Source organism: Theropithecus gelada, chromosome 3 (genome assembly GCF_003255815.1).
Source record: "Theropithecus gelada isolate Dixy chromosome 3, Tgel_1.0, whole genome shotgun sequence".
In the NCBI taxonomy this organism is placed as follows: domain Eukaryota; kingdom Metazoa; phylum Chordata; class Mammalia; order Primates; family Cercopithecidae; genus Theropithecus; species Theropithecus gelada.
In genome coordinates this window covers 173,675,159-173,690,777 of record NC_037670.1, presented here as the reverse complement: position 1 = coordinate 173,690,777, position 15,619 = coordinate 173,675,159, and the positions used below count along the sequence as shown (strand labels likewise).

General features: G+C 52.1%; 1 protein-coding gene across 1 annotated transcript in view; it reads right to left on the bottom strand.

The window, feature by feature from the left end:
- Positions 1 to 2,722: 2,722 nt before the first annotated feature.
- Positions 2,723 to 15,619, bottom strand: part of ZNF783 (zinc finger family member 783) — a 28,642-nt gene continuing 15,745 nt past the window's right edge. The window contains exons 5-6 of the mRNA XM_025380996.1: positions 8,490 to 8,618; positions 2,723 to 6,166 (exon numbers count right to left, since the gene is read on the bottom strand). Coding sequence (XP_025236781.1) covers positions 5,349 to 6,166; positions 8,490 to 8,618 — 947 coding nt within the window. The 3' untranslated portion in view covers positions 2,723 to 5,348. The remainder of the gene's footprint in view (positions 6,167 to 8,489; positions 8,619 to 15,619) is intronic.

Below are 15,619 nucleotides of genomic sequence, written 5' to 3'. Positions count from 1 at the left end.
CATAAATGAATAGAGTGGATCCCAGCTCTACCACTCACTGCCTCTATTAGCTCAGCCCATTACTCAACCAACTAGGGAACATGGCCAGAAGCAGGAACCAAGAAATGGTGAGAAGCCCAAGTCCAGAACACCTGCCAGGGGACCCGGGGTCCAATGCACACCCAGGCAGCAATCTGCCTCAACTTCTTCTAGAACAAGTCCACACCCCTTAGTGGGCTCACGGGGAGAAAGGCCTGTTGTTCCGCCTTGGCGATCTCTAAGGCCCATCCACCCTGACATCTACTGGTGTGACTTCCTGCCCTGCCTGACACCACATCCCCATGATCCAGGTGCCTTGTCAACCAGCCCCAGGATGGTCTCCACCCTCCTAGCTGCCAGGCAACAGGGGCCAGAGAAAGTTGAAAGCAGAAAAGAACAAGGAAACATTACAAGGAATATCCTGTTCACAGGAGGCAGAAAATGTATTATGTATTGCTGGAAATAAAATTTTAAATCCAGGAATGCCCCAGTGGGGAACAGTTGAGGTATAAAGGGAGCACTCCTGGAAATGGAACTCACCTAGAACTTGACTCAGTGCCTCTCCTGCCATCTGAATCCTGCACAACCTGAGGTCAAGCCGCATAACTTATCTAAGGTTCTATGATCTCACTTACAGGGATATCCTAACTTCCTTCACTCCTAAGGTGGCTGTGTGGATGAAACACACTGAAGATATGAAAAAGCACTCAGGGTGTATGACATTAGCACATGTTATATTCTTTTTTTTTTTTTTTTTTTTTTTTGAGACGGAGTCTTGCTCTGTTGCCCAGGCTGGAGTGCAGTGGCCGGATCTCAGCTCACTGCAAGCTCCGCCTCCCGGGTTTACGCCATTCTCCTGCCTCAGCCTCCCGAGTAGCTGGGACTACGGGCGCCCGCCCCCTCGCCTGGCTAATATTTTGTATTTTTTAGTAGAGACGGGGTTTCACCGTGTTAGCCAGGATGGTCTCGATCTCCTGACCTCGTGATCCGCCCTTCTCAGCCTCCCAAAGTGCTGGAATTACAGGCTTGAGCCACCGCGCCCGGCCTATGTTATATTCTTAAAAACAAATATAAAGGCTATGGACCAGTGATCTGAATGTGTTAAGAACCAGAGACTGATTAATCTAATTCTGTGCAACTGAGTTTCTCAGAGACCTCCCCAATAAACATACTCAGCAAAGTGTCCCACATATACAAGTACCAGACACCAGATACCTGGCCTTTTCCTTCCTCTCACACCATGGCTCTCCATCCTCAAGTCTGGCCTCTGTCTGATACAATGAAGTGGAGCCCAGGGGAGGCAGCACCGTCTTCAAATTAGGGGCTAACATCCTCACCTCCCTGCAATGCCCTGCCACAAATGTGCCACCCAGGAATGGATCCAAAACCACTGCAAAGCTATTTATACTAGGAGATGACCCCTCTACCTTTAAAGACCTATGAAAATCTCAACAGTTCTTATGCAGGCCAGCAATGGCCTAGGTCAAGCCTGAGCCTGAAGCCCCTAACCAAAAGTCCTCACAATGCAGATCCCCTCAGCAGCAGCCAGAAGGACTTGTCAGGGAATTTTGGAAAGAGTGGGCAGGCATCAGAATCCTCCAGACTGGAATCAGAGCTCAAATCTAGAGTCCACCTCACAGTCAGGAGCGACTCTGGCTCCACCAGACTGCAGCGGACATCCCTCCCCAGGCCATGGCATTGGTCTCAGCTTGGCGGGAGGGGTGGATCTTTGAGATGGTCGACTGCGGGGTGGGGCGGGGTGGGGGCAAGTGCCAAAAGGCGGGTCCTGAAAGAGGAACCTTGGAGGGTCTGGAATGAAGATGTCCACAGTCCACCGCGCCCTCAGAGCCAGGTCCAGTGGATATCAGGGCAGGAGGGACCTCCAAATCTTGTGTTTAGGGCCATTCGCCTTATTCCACAGGCAAGGAAATGAAGAGCGAGAAGGGAGTTTATCGTGTGGCCTTAGGAGTCCTTGTACTCCTCCTGCCACCCGGGCTAAGCCCTCCCCAGTTCCAGGAGGTGGCGAGGGATGGTGGGGGGTGGGACATCCTCCTGGCGAATTCAGGACTCGGCTCCACGTCCCCACGCCTCCATGAGAGTCGCCCCTACCGAAGGCGCAGCCGCCTCGGCCATGGCCCTGTGCTGGCCTGCCTGGGCAGGGAGTCGCCGCTGCCCTTGCGCGCGGCCCCACACAAGCCCGGCTGCACAGTTNGGCAGGGAGTCGCCGCTGCCCTTGCGCGCGGCCCCACACAAGCCCGGCTGCACAGTTCTCTCCGCAGACGGCATCAGCCCCCCTTTCCCCGCACGGACCGAGCTCGCGGGGCCGCCGGGACTCGGGACACACGGAGAACGCGTCCGGGAAGAAGCTGTGCCCCAGGCCCAGCGAATTGCGACCGGGTGGGCCCCGCGTGGGCCCCGCCCCGCATCCCGAAGCCAGATCCCCGTTGGCCGGTGCTGGAGGCTCCGCCCCCGCTTCGCGGGCGCCTGCGACCCAGTGCCGGCTTTTCATTGGCCATCCCGGGAGGCCCCGCCCCCACAGCGTGCTTGGAGGTGTTGTGCGAGCCCCACAGGTGCGCGCGCCCGCCGACAGGTGTGAGCGCCCGCCCCAGGCTGGTGCCCAACAGCCCGCAAGTGTCACCAGCTGCCACTGCCCCGCACGGTCACTCACCTCCCAGAGAGCAGAAACCAGATCACGCGCACGCACTCGTTCATGTCAACAAGTTTATTGCGCACCAGTTAGGGAAAGGGACTACCACCTTCACAGTTTTCTTGGGCTTATTAACGTCGTGGCCCACCCGTTTATTTCACAAATGAGGAAGACGAGGACTCTGCTGGGGGAGTTTGGGGCCCAACCAGGGCTCCCACCGAGTCTGGGGAACCCTCAGCTCCTGCACCACAAAGCTTCGGTTGACTCGTTTCAATGTAAAGAACGTTACTTAAACACGTCCGAGTGCTAGGCAAATTCACAAGACCTAGCTCAAAGTTGCACACATTGCTATGAAAAAAAGAAAAAAGGAGAATCAGCACCTTGTGACACTTACGCAGGGGCATTTGGCATTAGAAAAACAAGCCCAGAAACTTGGCAAAATTCTTAGCCTGAGGTATCCCCAGAACATGAGACTAGCTCCTGCAGCTGAGGGTTAAACTCGCGCACCTGCACTTGCACACATCCTGTCTGAGCGCTTGCTGACAGCCTGTCTCTGATTTGTGAAGCTCCTGGCAAGGGTTGGGGGACCCCAAAGCAAACAAGCAGGATCCACAGCACAGAAGGGCGGTGCCTCTTCCCAAACCCAAGGGAGCCTGGCCGAACTGTCACTGACTTGTATATTCACCCTCCTCCCAGAGATGACAGCAACGCTACCACTGGCCCCCAACTCTGCTCAAGATGTTGGAAGAAGTGGGAGGGTCAGAAGGGCAAGGAAATGGCACATCCAGGAACCAAGGCCCCCAGAAGCAGCCCTGAAGGGTGGCCACTTCTCAGTGCCAGACAAGGCGGTAAAAAACAAGGTTAGCCGGGGTCCCATCACTCCAGCTTCAGAGTCACCCACACCAAGGCTGCTCTACAGGCAGCACCCGCAGTGGTGTGATGGGACACCAGAAGCCAGCTGACCTCCAGACTTCTCCATGAGGCCTGATATTATTGCCTGAACTTCTACAGTCTGAATCTTATGTTTTGGTAGGAATTTGTTCACCGAAACACAAAGGACCCCTGGGGAACAAAGCCCCGTGGGCGAGTCTTTCACTGAACCCAGTGGAACTGCCACTACTCACTCCAGAAGATAAAGGTCCTTCCTGAGGGATTCTGACAGGGGAAAAAAAGGCTGGAATGAGTAGAAAGGAGGCCCTGAACTTGAAAGGAAGCACAAAGCTAGGCTTCATATTTGTCCCAGTGCCTCTTAATTTGATCCTGACAACTCTGAGGTAGGACACACTGGGGCCATGACCCCCTTTGACAGAAGAGGAACATGAGACTAGCCGTGACTGAAGGATTCACCCAGATCTCCTAGCCCAACTCTGCCCCAGAGCCCAAAGCGCTCAAGGGAGAACTCCTTTGAGAGACTGCCTCCCCTTTAATGTGAAAAGCAGTCCTGGAGGCCCAGGGTAGAGGTGGCCGGCCCTCAGCCAGACCAAGGGCCTCCTCTAGGGGAGGGGCTTCCTGGGCTCTCTCCGCACTGCCCCTCAGGATGCTGTCTGGGGTCCAGTCAATGGATCTTACACACCCACGAACACTGAGCTCTTGGGGAAAAGTGTCTCCCACTCCAGGCTTCAGTTTCCCCTCCCAGCTGACAAACAAAAGTAAATAATGGACGTGCCTATCCTGTGGGGTAAGGACTAGGAATACTGGGAGTCACTCTGGGCCAAGAAACACACACCTAGGGAGACACTGTGCTTCCGAGACAGCAGCCAAGACATCCCTGTCAAAACCCACAGGCTGGGCAGGAGCAGTGGCTCGCGCCTGTAATCCCAGCACTTCAGGAGGCTGAGGCAGGCGAGTCACCTGAGGTCAGGAGTTCGAGACCAGTCTGGATAACATGATGAAACCCTGTCTCTACTAAAAATACAAAAATTAGCCAGGAGTGGTGGCTCACCTCTGTAATCCCAGCTACTCAGAAGGCTGAAACAGGAGAATCACTTGAACCCGAGAGGCAGAGGTTGCAGTGAGCAACCTCTGGAGATTGCACCACTGCACTCCAGCCTGGGCAACAAGAGCGAAACTCCATCTTAAAAAAATAAAAGACCCACAGGCTGGTGGAGGTAGTTCCCCTTCCAGTTCTGCGAGCCCCACATGGAAAAGCCGGCTCTTTCCACTTTGCAAAAGGCAAAGTTCCATTAGCAACTACACACATTTACAAAAGCACTTGAGTCTCTATAACAAGGGAAAAAAAGTTTCAAAATAGCAAAGTAGAAAACTTTCCAGGACCCTTTCTTCAGGCCAACCATCCACTCCCCTGTCTCATGGTGACAGCAGGCCGGAGACCTCTGCACAAAACAAAAATCCCAGGTCCCCGATGTCTCTATCGCCCCCATACTGGAAGGGCCATGATCTCTGGTCCTCTTGGCTGTGGTACCTACCAGAGGCCCCATCAAAAACAAGGCATCCCTTAAGCCTTAAGGAATCTTTTACAAGTCAGGAATGCAGAAAAGGCAGCAAAGAGTGCAAACAGGAAACAGAAGGCACCCGGTCACACACACTGCCACCAGAAGGGCGGCGGGCTTCCCATTTGAATGGGTAAAAACAACAAACCTCTCTCCATCCCAGAAAGAGGAGGAACCCGCGTCAGGCACTGGGGAGGGGCCCTGCCAGGAGTCCCCTGTGGCCTACTGCCTGGTCAGCCCTCTTCCGTGCGGCTGGGCCAGGGCAGCGGGGGGCTCCCGTGGCGGGCAGGGGCGGCAGGCAAGTGTGGGCCCGCCTGGCCTCGGGCGTGGGTCTGCATGTGCACAGCCAGGTGGTGGTTCCGGTTGAAGGTCCGGCCACACTGGGGGCACTGGTAAGGCCGCTCACCAGTGTGGATACGCTGGTGCCGGAAGAGGTCCGAGGGCCGGCGGAAGGCCTTGCCGCAGTAGGGGCAGGCGGGCCAGCCCTGGCCATTGCCGGTGTGCAGGCGCTGGTGCAGCAGCAGGCTCTTGCGCTGCTGGAAGAAGCGCAGGCACTCGCTGCAGTGGTACATCTTGCTGGCCGCAGGCCGCCGCCCCACCAACGCACGGCCGCCCGCCACAGAGCGGCGGCCCTCAGGCTCCTCGGGGAGCCAGCGGATGACAGGGCCAGGCACCACCACCTCCCCCGGCTCCAGCGTGGTCTGGCTGTCCCCGGGGGCCTCCCGCCGCCCCTCCTCCACGTGGGTCCGCTGATGAATCGTCAGGTTGATCTTCAGGCGGAAGCTCTGCCCACAGTCGGGGCAGGTGAATGCCCGCTGCCGCCGGCGGGAAAGGACTCGGGGCGTCTCCCCGCCGACCCCCGGTGGCCGTGGCTCCCCTGCCCGCACCCTGGGCACGCCCTGGGCCTGATGACGGCTGGGGCCCCCAGGCCTGTTCCTGGGCCCTCGGGGGATTCTGCATTCGGTCTGGCCTCGGGACACCCCCAGAAAAAGCCGCTCAGGCCTCATCTCGTCTTCAGACTGTGCCTCTGTCTTGATGACCACACCACCACCTGGCAAAAGGAGTCTACGTTGGTTTCCAAGTGGACCTCACCACCCTGTCCCCCAGGTCACTCGGCCCAGTCCTGGCTTCCAGCCTCAGCTGAGCCCTCTCTCCCCACAGTGCTCACAGCACATTGCAGGGGTCCTGCTCACTGAGCCCTGCCACACAGGCACTGCCTCGCACGGTCACTCAGTCCTGATTGTTGTCATCAGCCTCATTCCTGGAGGCCAAGCTAAGGACATCAGGGGAGGGGAGATCAAGCTGCAAGGCCAGGAGCCAGGGAGCCCGGAGGTCAGGGGTCAGCTGGAGTGGGACACAGAAGCAGAGACCCTGGGCACAGCAGAGAGGGTGGCAGGACCCCACCCCCAAAAGTTCTGGTGACACTAGTTACCATCTGTGAAAGACAATGAGCCCCAGGGGCCCTCGCTGCCCCCAGACCACCCTAAGAGGCCTCTGCGGACTAGGGGTGGTGAGTGCTGCACCCATGCTCAGCTGCTCATCCACATGACAAATCCGCACAGAGCGTCCATGACCTGCCTGCCACTACACTCACTGGTGACAGGAGGCGCTAGGACCTGAGATTCTTGCCTGGGTCTGTGTGAGTCTCACTCAACTCCCAGGTTGGGTGGAGCCAAGGAGCTGCTGGACAGCAGTGACAAGGACAACCAAGGCAGTGGCAGGTGGTCACAGCAATGTGCTGGAGACCTGAGACCCCAGGTCTCAGCACCCAGCTCTCAGGGGTCCCTAATGTGAGGGAGGAAGGGTCCTGGCGCCATACCGTCTCAGGGAAGCAGAGTCTCTGGGCAGAGGAACACAGACTGTTGACATGGAGGCTGGGAGCCCAGCCACGCCAAGACCACATGAATAGCTTTTCCATCATCATCAGACCACATGCCTGGGATCTGATGCCTGGGTTTTCATGCAGTGCCTTTCCAGCCAGGCCAGACCAGACCACAATGGGGAAAGACCAGGAAGGACCCCAGACTGATCTGGGTCCCCACAGTCCCCAGGGAGATAGCAGCTGGAGAGGGAGGGACGGAACCCTCAGGAGGAAGCCCGTCACCACGTCCCACCACCCAACCCCACCCCACTCCCAAAAGGCCCCCACGCTCCTGTGGGGCTCTGCTGTGGCCACAGGTGCCTCCGCCCTTCTTCCCCTGGCCCCATGCCTGGCAGGATGTCCCTGGTGGAGGAAGTTGGAGACTCCCCATCTAGACTCTCCTTTCGACTTAATCAAGGATAAAATGCCGGTGCTGGCTGGGGGCCGTGTGAGACTCGGCAAGGGCCACCCCCAACACCGGCTGCAGGACCCCCATGGCTTGCAGCGTGCATAGCCATCTCCCCAGCAGCCCTGGACATACGCAAGTCCCTGCCAGGGAGAGGAGGCCTAGGGCTTCTGTCCGGAGGGCTTCAGAGGTGAGACAAGAGCTACGAAGGCCACATCCCCAACACCCCTGCAGGCCAGTGCTAATGTCCTGTCCCTCAGCATCTGTCACCCTGATGAGCCTCAAAATAACAGAGGGTTGGGAGGCTCCGGGACACCGTTCCAGGTCTGCAATGGGGCAGGAACACTGCCCGCCTGCCTAAGAGGGTCCCATCTCTCCAACTCCATGAGCAGAGCCCAGACTTCCACACTGGCTGGAAAGAGAAACCCAGGGAATGGAGGAAGATCCAGTGGGGAAGATACCCAGAAATCACCACAGAGAAAGCAACCAGAGACTGAAAGTCGGGCCAGCGGCAGAACCAGGTGGAGGAGCCAGCCCCGCAGAGGAACACTCGACAGAGAACAGAGCTCTGGACTGTTTGCCAAGTGTTCTGCTAAATGGCCTGATACATATTTTTGTGAAAGGACAGGCAGGGACTGCCTTTAAATAAAAGCAGACAAAGAGGTCTGGAAGCATGGCTAAAGCCAGAGTTCCCAGCAGGTCTTTAGAAAGAGGGCGTTTACCGAGAAACACCACGCTGGCGCCGCGCTAGGCACAGGACACACACTGCTCTGTGGATGGGACCCTCGTAAGAACCCTGGGGAGGCACAACACACCCATCTACCCCTCCCCTCACTCTGCTGGACCCGTGTGCTCAGGCCCCCAACACGTGGAGGAACCCACCCATCTATACACTGTTTTCTCATGCTGAAAATGCCAAAACCTACCTTCTTTCAGGCCTGTCTCAGGGGCCCCTTTCCCAGAAAGCCTGTCCAACCCAGCCCAACCAGTCTCCCAGCCATCTCTCCCAGCCCCACGCTTCCAGTGCTTTTCCTCAGCACCGTCGCTTGGTAACCGCATGCTGCCTCGGGACACTGTTCATCCTGCCGCCTCGCTGTTCTCACTCACCTGCTCCTGGCCCGACTGGGGCCACTCTCACCTCTGAGTCCTGCTGCTGCTTGGGGGCCTGCCCTTCTTTCAGCTCCTCCTGGGCAGGGCTGAGTGGGCTGGTGAGGTGCTCTGGATATGGAGGGAGGCCTGGAGAATGCAAATCAGTGACACTGAGCACAACACAGAGGTCTCCTGCCCAGATGACCAGGGACCCTCTGGGGAAAGGCAGAGTCACTGGGATCCTGGGGCCTCAGCTGCAGCACAGGGCATGACAGTGAGGTGGACGCCACCGAATACCTGGCAGCTAGATTCCAGTCTAAAGCCTCTTGTCCCAGAGAAGGAAACTGCAGCACAGGAATTCAGCAGACAGGAATTCATGGTAATGATCACCAGGCAGGTCATGACAGACTCTGGCATTTTAAGGCAGGAAAGAGAAACACCATGCCTGTCCCAGCAGCCAATGGGGTGGCCACCACCTCCCGCGCTCAGGCCTCCTCCTCCTCCTCCAAGCTGCTCTTATGACATAAGGGACCCAAGGCAGGGCAGAAACACAACTGAAGACATGGCATTAGGAGCATCAAGGTTTCCCCCTCAGAAGTTTTCTTTCAAAATAACTCCATCCCTACACCTACTTCTTAGAACTGAGTCCATTCATGTTTAATCAGCGCCCGCCTCCCAGAGTGATCGTAACCAACCCAGCTGTCAGCAAGACTTTCAAACGGTAAAGCCTCAAAATGAGCATGTGTCCTCTCACACAAGAAATGAAACTCTGATTTTTTTTTTTCTTTTTTGAGGCAAAGTCTCACTCTGTCACCCAGGCTGGAGTGCAGTGGCGTGATCTCGGCTCACTGCAAGCTCCGCCTCCCAGGTTCAAGCAATTCTCTGCCTCAGCCTCCCGAGTAGCAGGGATTACAGACGCCCACCACCATGCCTGGCTAATTTTTGTATTTTTCTAGTAGAGACGGGGTTCCACCATCTTGGCCAGGCTGGTCTTGAACTCCTGACCTCGTGATCCACCCTCTCGGCCTCCCAAAGTGCTGGGATTACAGGAGTGAGCTACTGCGCCCAGCTGAAGCTCTGATTTTTTAAGCAAAAAAAGATGATGAGAAAAAAACTATGATGAGCAAAAGGCTGACAGTAAGAGCTGACAGAATGCTACCATCAGAGATGAAATCAGCAAATGGCTCACATCGTTTGTCCACTTGATGCTAAGAGGAATTTGAAATTGGATGGGCATCAGATCAGAAGGGAACAGACAACAAACCCAGAATTATGGGAAAAGTAGGAAAACCTCCAAACCTGAGTTTGAATTTACCACGTTGGATCTTCCTAAACTTAAAACTCCAGAGGACAATGCCTTGTCAAGAGATAAAAGAACAACCAAAAGTGTGGTGGTGCATGACTGTAGTCCCTGCTAGTTGGGAGGCTGAGGCAGGAGGATGGCTTGAGTCCACGAGTATGAGGCTGCAGTGAGCCATGACTATGCCACTTGCATTCCAACCTGGGCTACGGGGCCAGACCCAGTCTCAAATAAATTAATTAATTAATTAATTAATTAATTTAAAAAAAGTAACCCAAGTGGGGTCCTGTCCACTCTACCTCAACTGAGGTTCTCTTCTAAGAGAAGAGGTAAAACCAGCCAGAAGGTTATCAAAGGGTGAAATGCTGGTGAAAAATAATAATCCAGTGGAGTCTGTGCCTGCTAACACTGCTACCAATTCCCCTTTATGTATGGGAGAGTTATAAACCAACGGGTTTTACTGCCCCGAAAATGTTATTTTCATGACAAGCCGAAAGACGGTTGCTTCATCAGCAGATCCTGAAAATTTCAGTGGATCATCCTCTGAAGTTTGATCTTTGGATCCTTTCTACAACAAAGAGAAACACATCATCCATCCTACTAAACAGCCCCAAGCATCACAAGGTGGTGACTGAGCAAGATGAAGCCTCAAAAAAGAATGAGAAACAGAACGGTCTAAGTGAAAATAATGAATCCTGACTGTTCATGAGCCACTAATAATTGAAAATAAGGCTGGGCACAGTGGCTCACGCCTGTAATCCCAACACTCTGGGAGGCCAAGGTGGAAGAATTACTTGAGCTCAGGAGCTTGAGACCAGTATAGGCAACATGGTGAAACCCTGCCTCTACAAAAAAATACAAAAATTAGCTGGGTGTGGTGGCATGTGCCTGTAGTTCCAGCTACTCAGGGGGCTGAGGTGGGAGGATCACTTGAGCCCAGGAAGTTGAGTCTGCAGTAAGCTATGACTGCACCACTCCAGACTGAGCGACAGAGCAAGACTGTGCCAAAAAAAAAAAAAAAAAGTTAAGAATAATTTTTAAATATTGGAAAGAAGAGCCAGATTCTGCTGCAGTTGGATTTGAGGGACAGCACTGGCAAAGGAGCAGCACCCCCAGGATCGAGCAGCCTACAAGCCAGCGGTGCTCCTAGTTGGGGCAGTCGCAGGCCTCTCCAAAAATGCCACTTCCATCAGTTCCATCAGTTCCATCAGGTGAAGACCCACGCAGCCCCTTGGCCTCCAGTGCCCCCAGATGAATAAAGGGAAGCACAGGTCAAGAAGGCAACCTCATTGGAGATGATTTTGAATGGCAGGACAGGGCCAGGCGCGGTGGCTCACGCCTGCAATCCCAGCACTTTGAGAGGCCAAGGCTGATGGATCACGAGGTCAGGAGATCGAGACCATCCTGGCTAACACAGTCAAACCCTGTCTCTACTAAAAATACAAAAAATTGGCCGGGCAGTGTTGTGGTGGGCGCCTGTAGTCTCAGCTACTAGAGAGGCTGAGGCAGGGAGAATGGCATGAACCCGGGAGATGGAGCTTGCAGTGAGCTGAGATAGTGCCACTGCACTTCAGCCTGGGTGACAAAGCAAGACTCTGTCTCAAAAAAAAAAAAAAAAAAAAAGAAAGAAAGAACAGCAGGAAAGACAGCAGCACCGTCTCCCAGAAAATGCCATGAGCTCAGCTGTTACAAGTGACGACACACAAGAGTATGCCACTCAGAATAAAAAATAAATAAATAATAAATTTTACAGTTTATCTGTAAAATGGGAATTTAAAAAAAAAAAAAAAAAAGAGTAGACCATGGTGGTGGCAACCAGTGCCCCAAGTAGGCAGGTATCAGCTACAGACGGATGAAAGAACTGGACTCCCAGAAACAGGCCGGGCACGGTGGCTCATGCCTGTAATCCCAGCACTTTGGGAGGCTGAGGTGGGTGGATCACTTGAGGTCAGGAATTCAAGACCAGCCTGACCAACATGGCAAAACCCCGTCTCTACTAAAAATACAAAAAAAATTAGCCAGGCATGGTGGCACGCACCTGTAATCCCAGCTACTTGGGAGGCTGAGGCAGAAGAATCACTTGAACCCGGGAGGTGGAGGTTGCAGTGAGCCAAGATCGAGCCATTGCACTCCAGCCTGGTCAACAAGAGAGAAACTCTGACTCCAGGAAAAACAAAACAAAACAAAACAAAACTGGACTCACAGAAACAATACATGCCAAAGTTCCCAGGTTTCAGCTTGATAATCTGCAAATCTTTTATTTCTTTTTAAAGTGGACATATTCTGAATACAGGTTTCATTATGGAGGCTAAGAGAACAAATGTTTAGTTTCATATTTTCTCTGTAAGTAAAAGAGCTGATATATTTTGAATATAGAGTGATTTTAAAAAGGGGTGGGGGAAGCTGGGGACAGTGGCTCAGGCCTGTAATCCCAGCACTTTGGGAGGCCAAGGCAGGCGGGTCACCTGGGGTCAGGAGTTCAAGACTAGCCTGGTCAACATGATGAAACCCCATCTCTACTAAAAATACAAAAATTAACTGGGCATGGTGGTGCATGCCTGTAATCCCAACTACTCAGGAGACTGAGACAGTAGAATCGCTTGAACCTGTGAGGTGGAGGTTGCAGTGAGCTGAGATTGTGCCACTACACTCCAGCCTAGGCAACAGAGTGAGACTCAGTCACACACACACACACACACATCTCACTCTTTAGGGACTCCTGGCTCAGAACACTACAGTGGGGGCTCCCAAACCCAAATCCTGTACTAGGCTAGTATAGCAGCATCCCCTGGGGAGCACCCCTGGGAGTCTCATCAGTAGGTTTGGGGTAGGCCTAGGAAATATGCATTTTTTAAAAGATTCCTAGAGCAAGAAACATAAATAATTCACAGAATAAGAAATTTAAATGGCCCTTAAACATATAAAAAATAGGGCCAGGTGCAGTGGTTCATGCCTGTAATATTGCCACTTTGGGAGGCCAAGGCAGGAGGATTGTTTGAGGTCAGGAGTTTGAGACCAGCCTGGGCAACAGAGTAAGACCCTGTCTCTACAAAAATTTTAAAACCTGCCAGGCATAGTGGCACATGCCTGTAGTCCTAGCTACTCAGAAGGCTGAGGTGGGAAGACACTTGAGCCTAGGAGTTCAAGGCAGCAGTGAGCCATGATTATATGACTGCACTCCAGACTGGATGACAGAGTAACATCTTGCCTCAAAAAAAAAAAAAAAAAAGGGAGTGGGGGAACAAGATGGTCGAAAACAACCCTCCAGCGATTATCTCCCCACAGAAACACCAAATTCACTACTATTCACACAAGAAAGCACCTTCAAAAAAACCAAAATCCAGGTAAGCAGTCACGGTACCTAGCTGTAACATCATATGAAGGAAAGAAGCACTGAAGAGGGTGGGAAAAATAGTCTTGAATTGCTGATACCAACCCTCCTCCATACCCCGCAGCAGCCATGCAGCTCCAGAGAGAGAATGTGTGTGCTTGGGGGAAGGAGAGTGCAGTGATTGTAGGACTTTGCATCGGAACTCAGTGCTGCCCTGTCACAGCAGAAAGCAACACCAGGCAGAACCTAGCTGGCACCCACCCACAGAGGGAGCATTTAGAACAGCCCTAGCCACGACAGGCATGGTGGCTCATGCCTATAATCCCAGCACTTTGGGAGGCTGAGGCAGATGGATCAACTTGAGGCCAGGAGTTTGAGACTGGCCTGGCCAACATGGCGAAACCTCATCTCTACTGAAAGTACAAAAATTAGCCAGGTGCGGTGGCAAGCACCTGTAATCCCAGTTACTAGGGAGACTGAGGCAGGAGAATCACTTTAGCCCACGAAGCGGAGTTTGCAGTGAGCCAAGATCATGCCACTATACTCCAGCCTGGGCAACAGAGCAAAACTCTGTAACCAAAAAAACAAAAAACAAAAAGTTTACTCAAACATGATAACAGAGAATTTTCCAAACCTAAAGATATATCAATATTCAAGTACAAGAAGGTTAGCAAACACCAAGCAGAGTTAACCAAGATAAGACTACCTCAAGGCATTTAGTAATCAGACTCCCAGAGGTCAAGGATATTAAAAAAGGATCCTAAAAGCAGCAAAAGACAAGACACAAATGACATACAATAGAGCTCCAATACGTCTGGCAGCAGACTTTGCAGTGGAAACCTGACAAGTTTTCAAGAGAGTGGCACAACATATTTAAAGTCCTGAAAGGCCAGGCGTAGTGGCACATGCCTGTAATCCTAGCACTTTGGAAGGCTGAGGTGGGCGGACTGCCAGAGCTCAGGAGTCTGAGACCAGCTTGGCCAATACGGTGAAACCCCGTCTCTACTAAAAATACAAAAAATTAGGCAGATGTGGTGGCACATGCCAGTAATCACAGCTACTTGGAAGGCTGAGGCACGAGAATCACTTGCACCTGGGAGGCAGAGGTTCAGTGAGCCAAGATTGTGCCACTTCACTCCAGTCTGGGCACCAGAGGGACTGTCTCCAAAAAACTAAAAATAAAAGTGCTGAAGGCAAAAAGCTTTTATCCTAGAATAATATATCCAGCAAAAATATCCTTCAAACATAAAGGAAAAATAAAGATTTTCTCAGACAAACAAAAGCTAAGAGATTTCATCAACACCAGTCCTGTCCTACAAGAAATGCTAAAGGGAGTACTTCAATCAAAAAGAAAAGGACATTAATAAAGAATAAAAAAAAAAAAATCTGAAGGTACAAAACTCACTGGTAATAGCAAGTACACAAACACAGAGTATGATAATACTGTAATTGTACTGTGTAAGCTACTCATATCTTGAGTAGAAAGTCTAAATATGAACCAATTTTTTTTTGAGACAAAGTCTCACTCTTGTTGCCCAAAGAAATGCCTAAAGACACATGTGCACTATGGGATAGAAAAACTACTGTATGCAAATGGAAACCAAAAAAGAGTAGGAGTAACTAGACTTATAGCAGACCAAACAGATTTTCAGACAAAACTATAAAAAGAGACAAAGAAGTTCATTATATAATGCTAAAGGGGTAAATTCGGCAAGAGGATATATTAATAGCATAATAAATATACATGCACCCAACTCTGGAGCGCCTAGATGTATAAAGCAAATACTGTTAGAGCTAAAGAGAGAAACAGACCCCAATACAGTAATAACTGGCATCTCTGACACCGCACTTTCAGCACTGGACAGAGCATTCAGAAAGAAAACCAACAGAGAAACACTGGACTTAATCTGCACTATAGACTAAAGATATTCACAGAACATTTCATCCAACGGCTGCAGAATACACTTTTCTCAGCACATGGATCATTCTCATGGATAGACCATATGTTAGGCCACAAAACAAGTTCTTAAAAATTCAAAAAATTGAAATCATACCAGGTATCTTCTCTGACTACAATGGAATAAAGCTAGAAATCAATAACAAGCGGAACTTTGGAAACTATATAAACACATGGAAATTAAATAATATGTTCCTGAATGGCCAATGGGTCAACAAAGAAATTAAGGAGGATATTAAGAAATTTTTTGGCTGGGCGCGGTGGCTCAAGCCTGTAATCCCAGCACTTTGGGAGGCCGAGACGGGCGGATCACGAGGTCAGGAGATCGAGACCATCCTGGCTAACACGGTGAAACCCCGTCTCTACTAAAAAATACAAAAAAACTAGCCGGGCGAGGTGGCGGGCGCCTGTAGTCCCAGCTACTCGGGAGGCTGAGGCAGGAGAATGGCATGAACCCGGGAGGCGGAGCTTGCAGTGAGCCAAGATCACGCCACTGCGCTCCAGCCTGGGCGGCAGAGCGAGACTCTGTCTCAAAAAAAAAAAAAAAAAAAAAAAAAAAA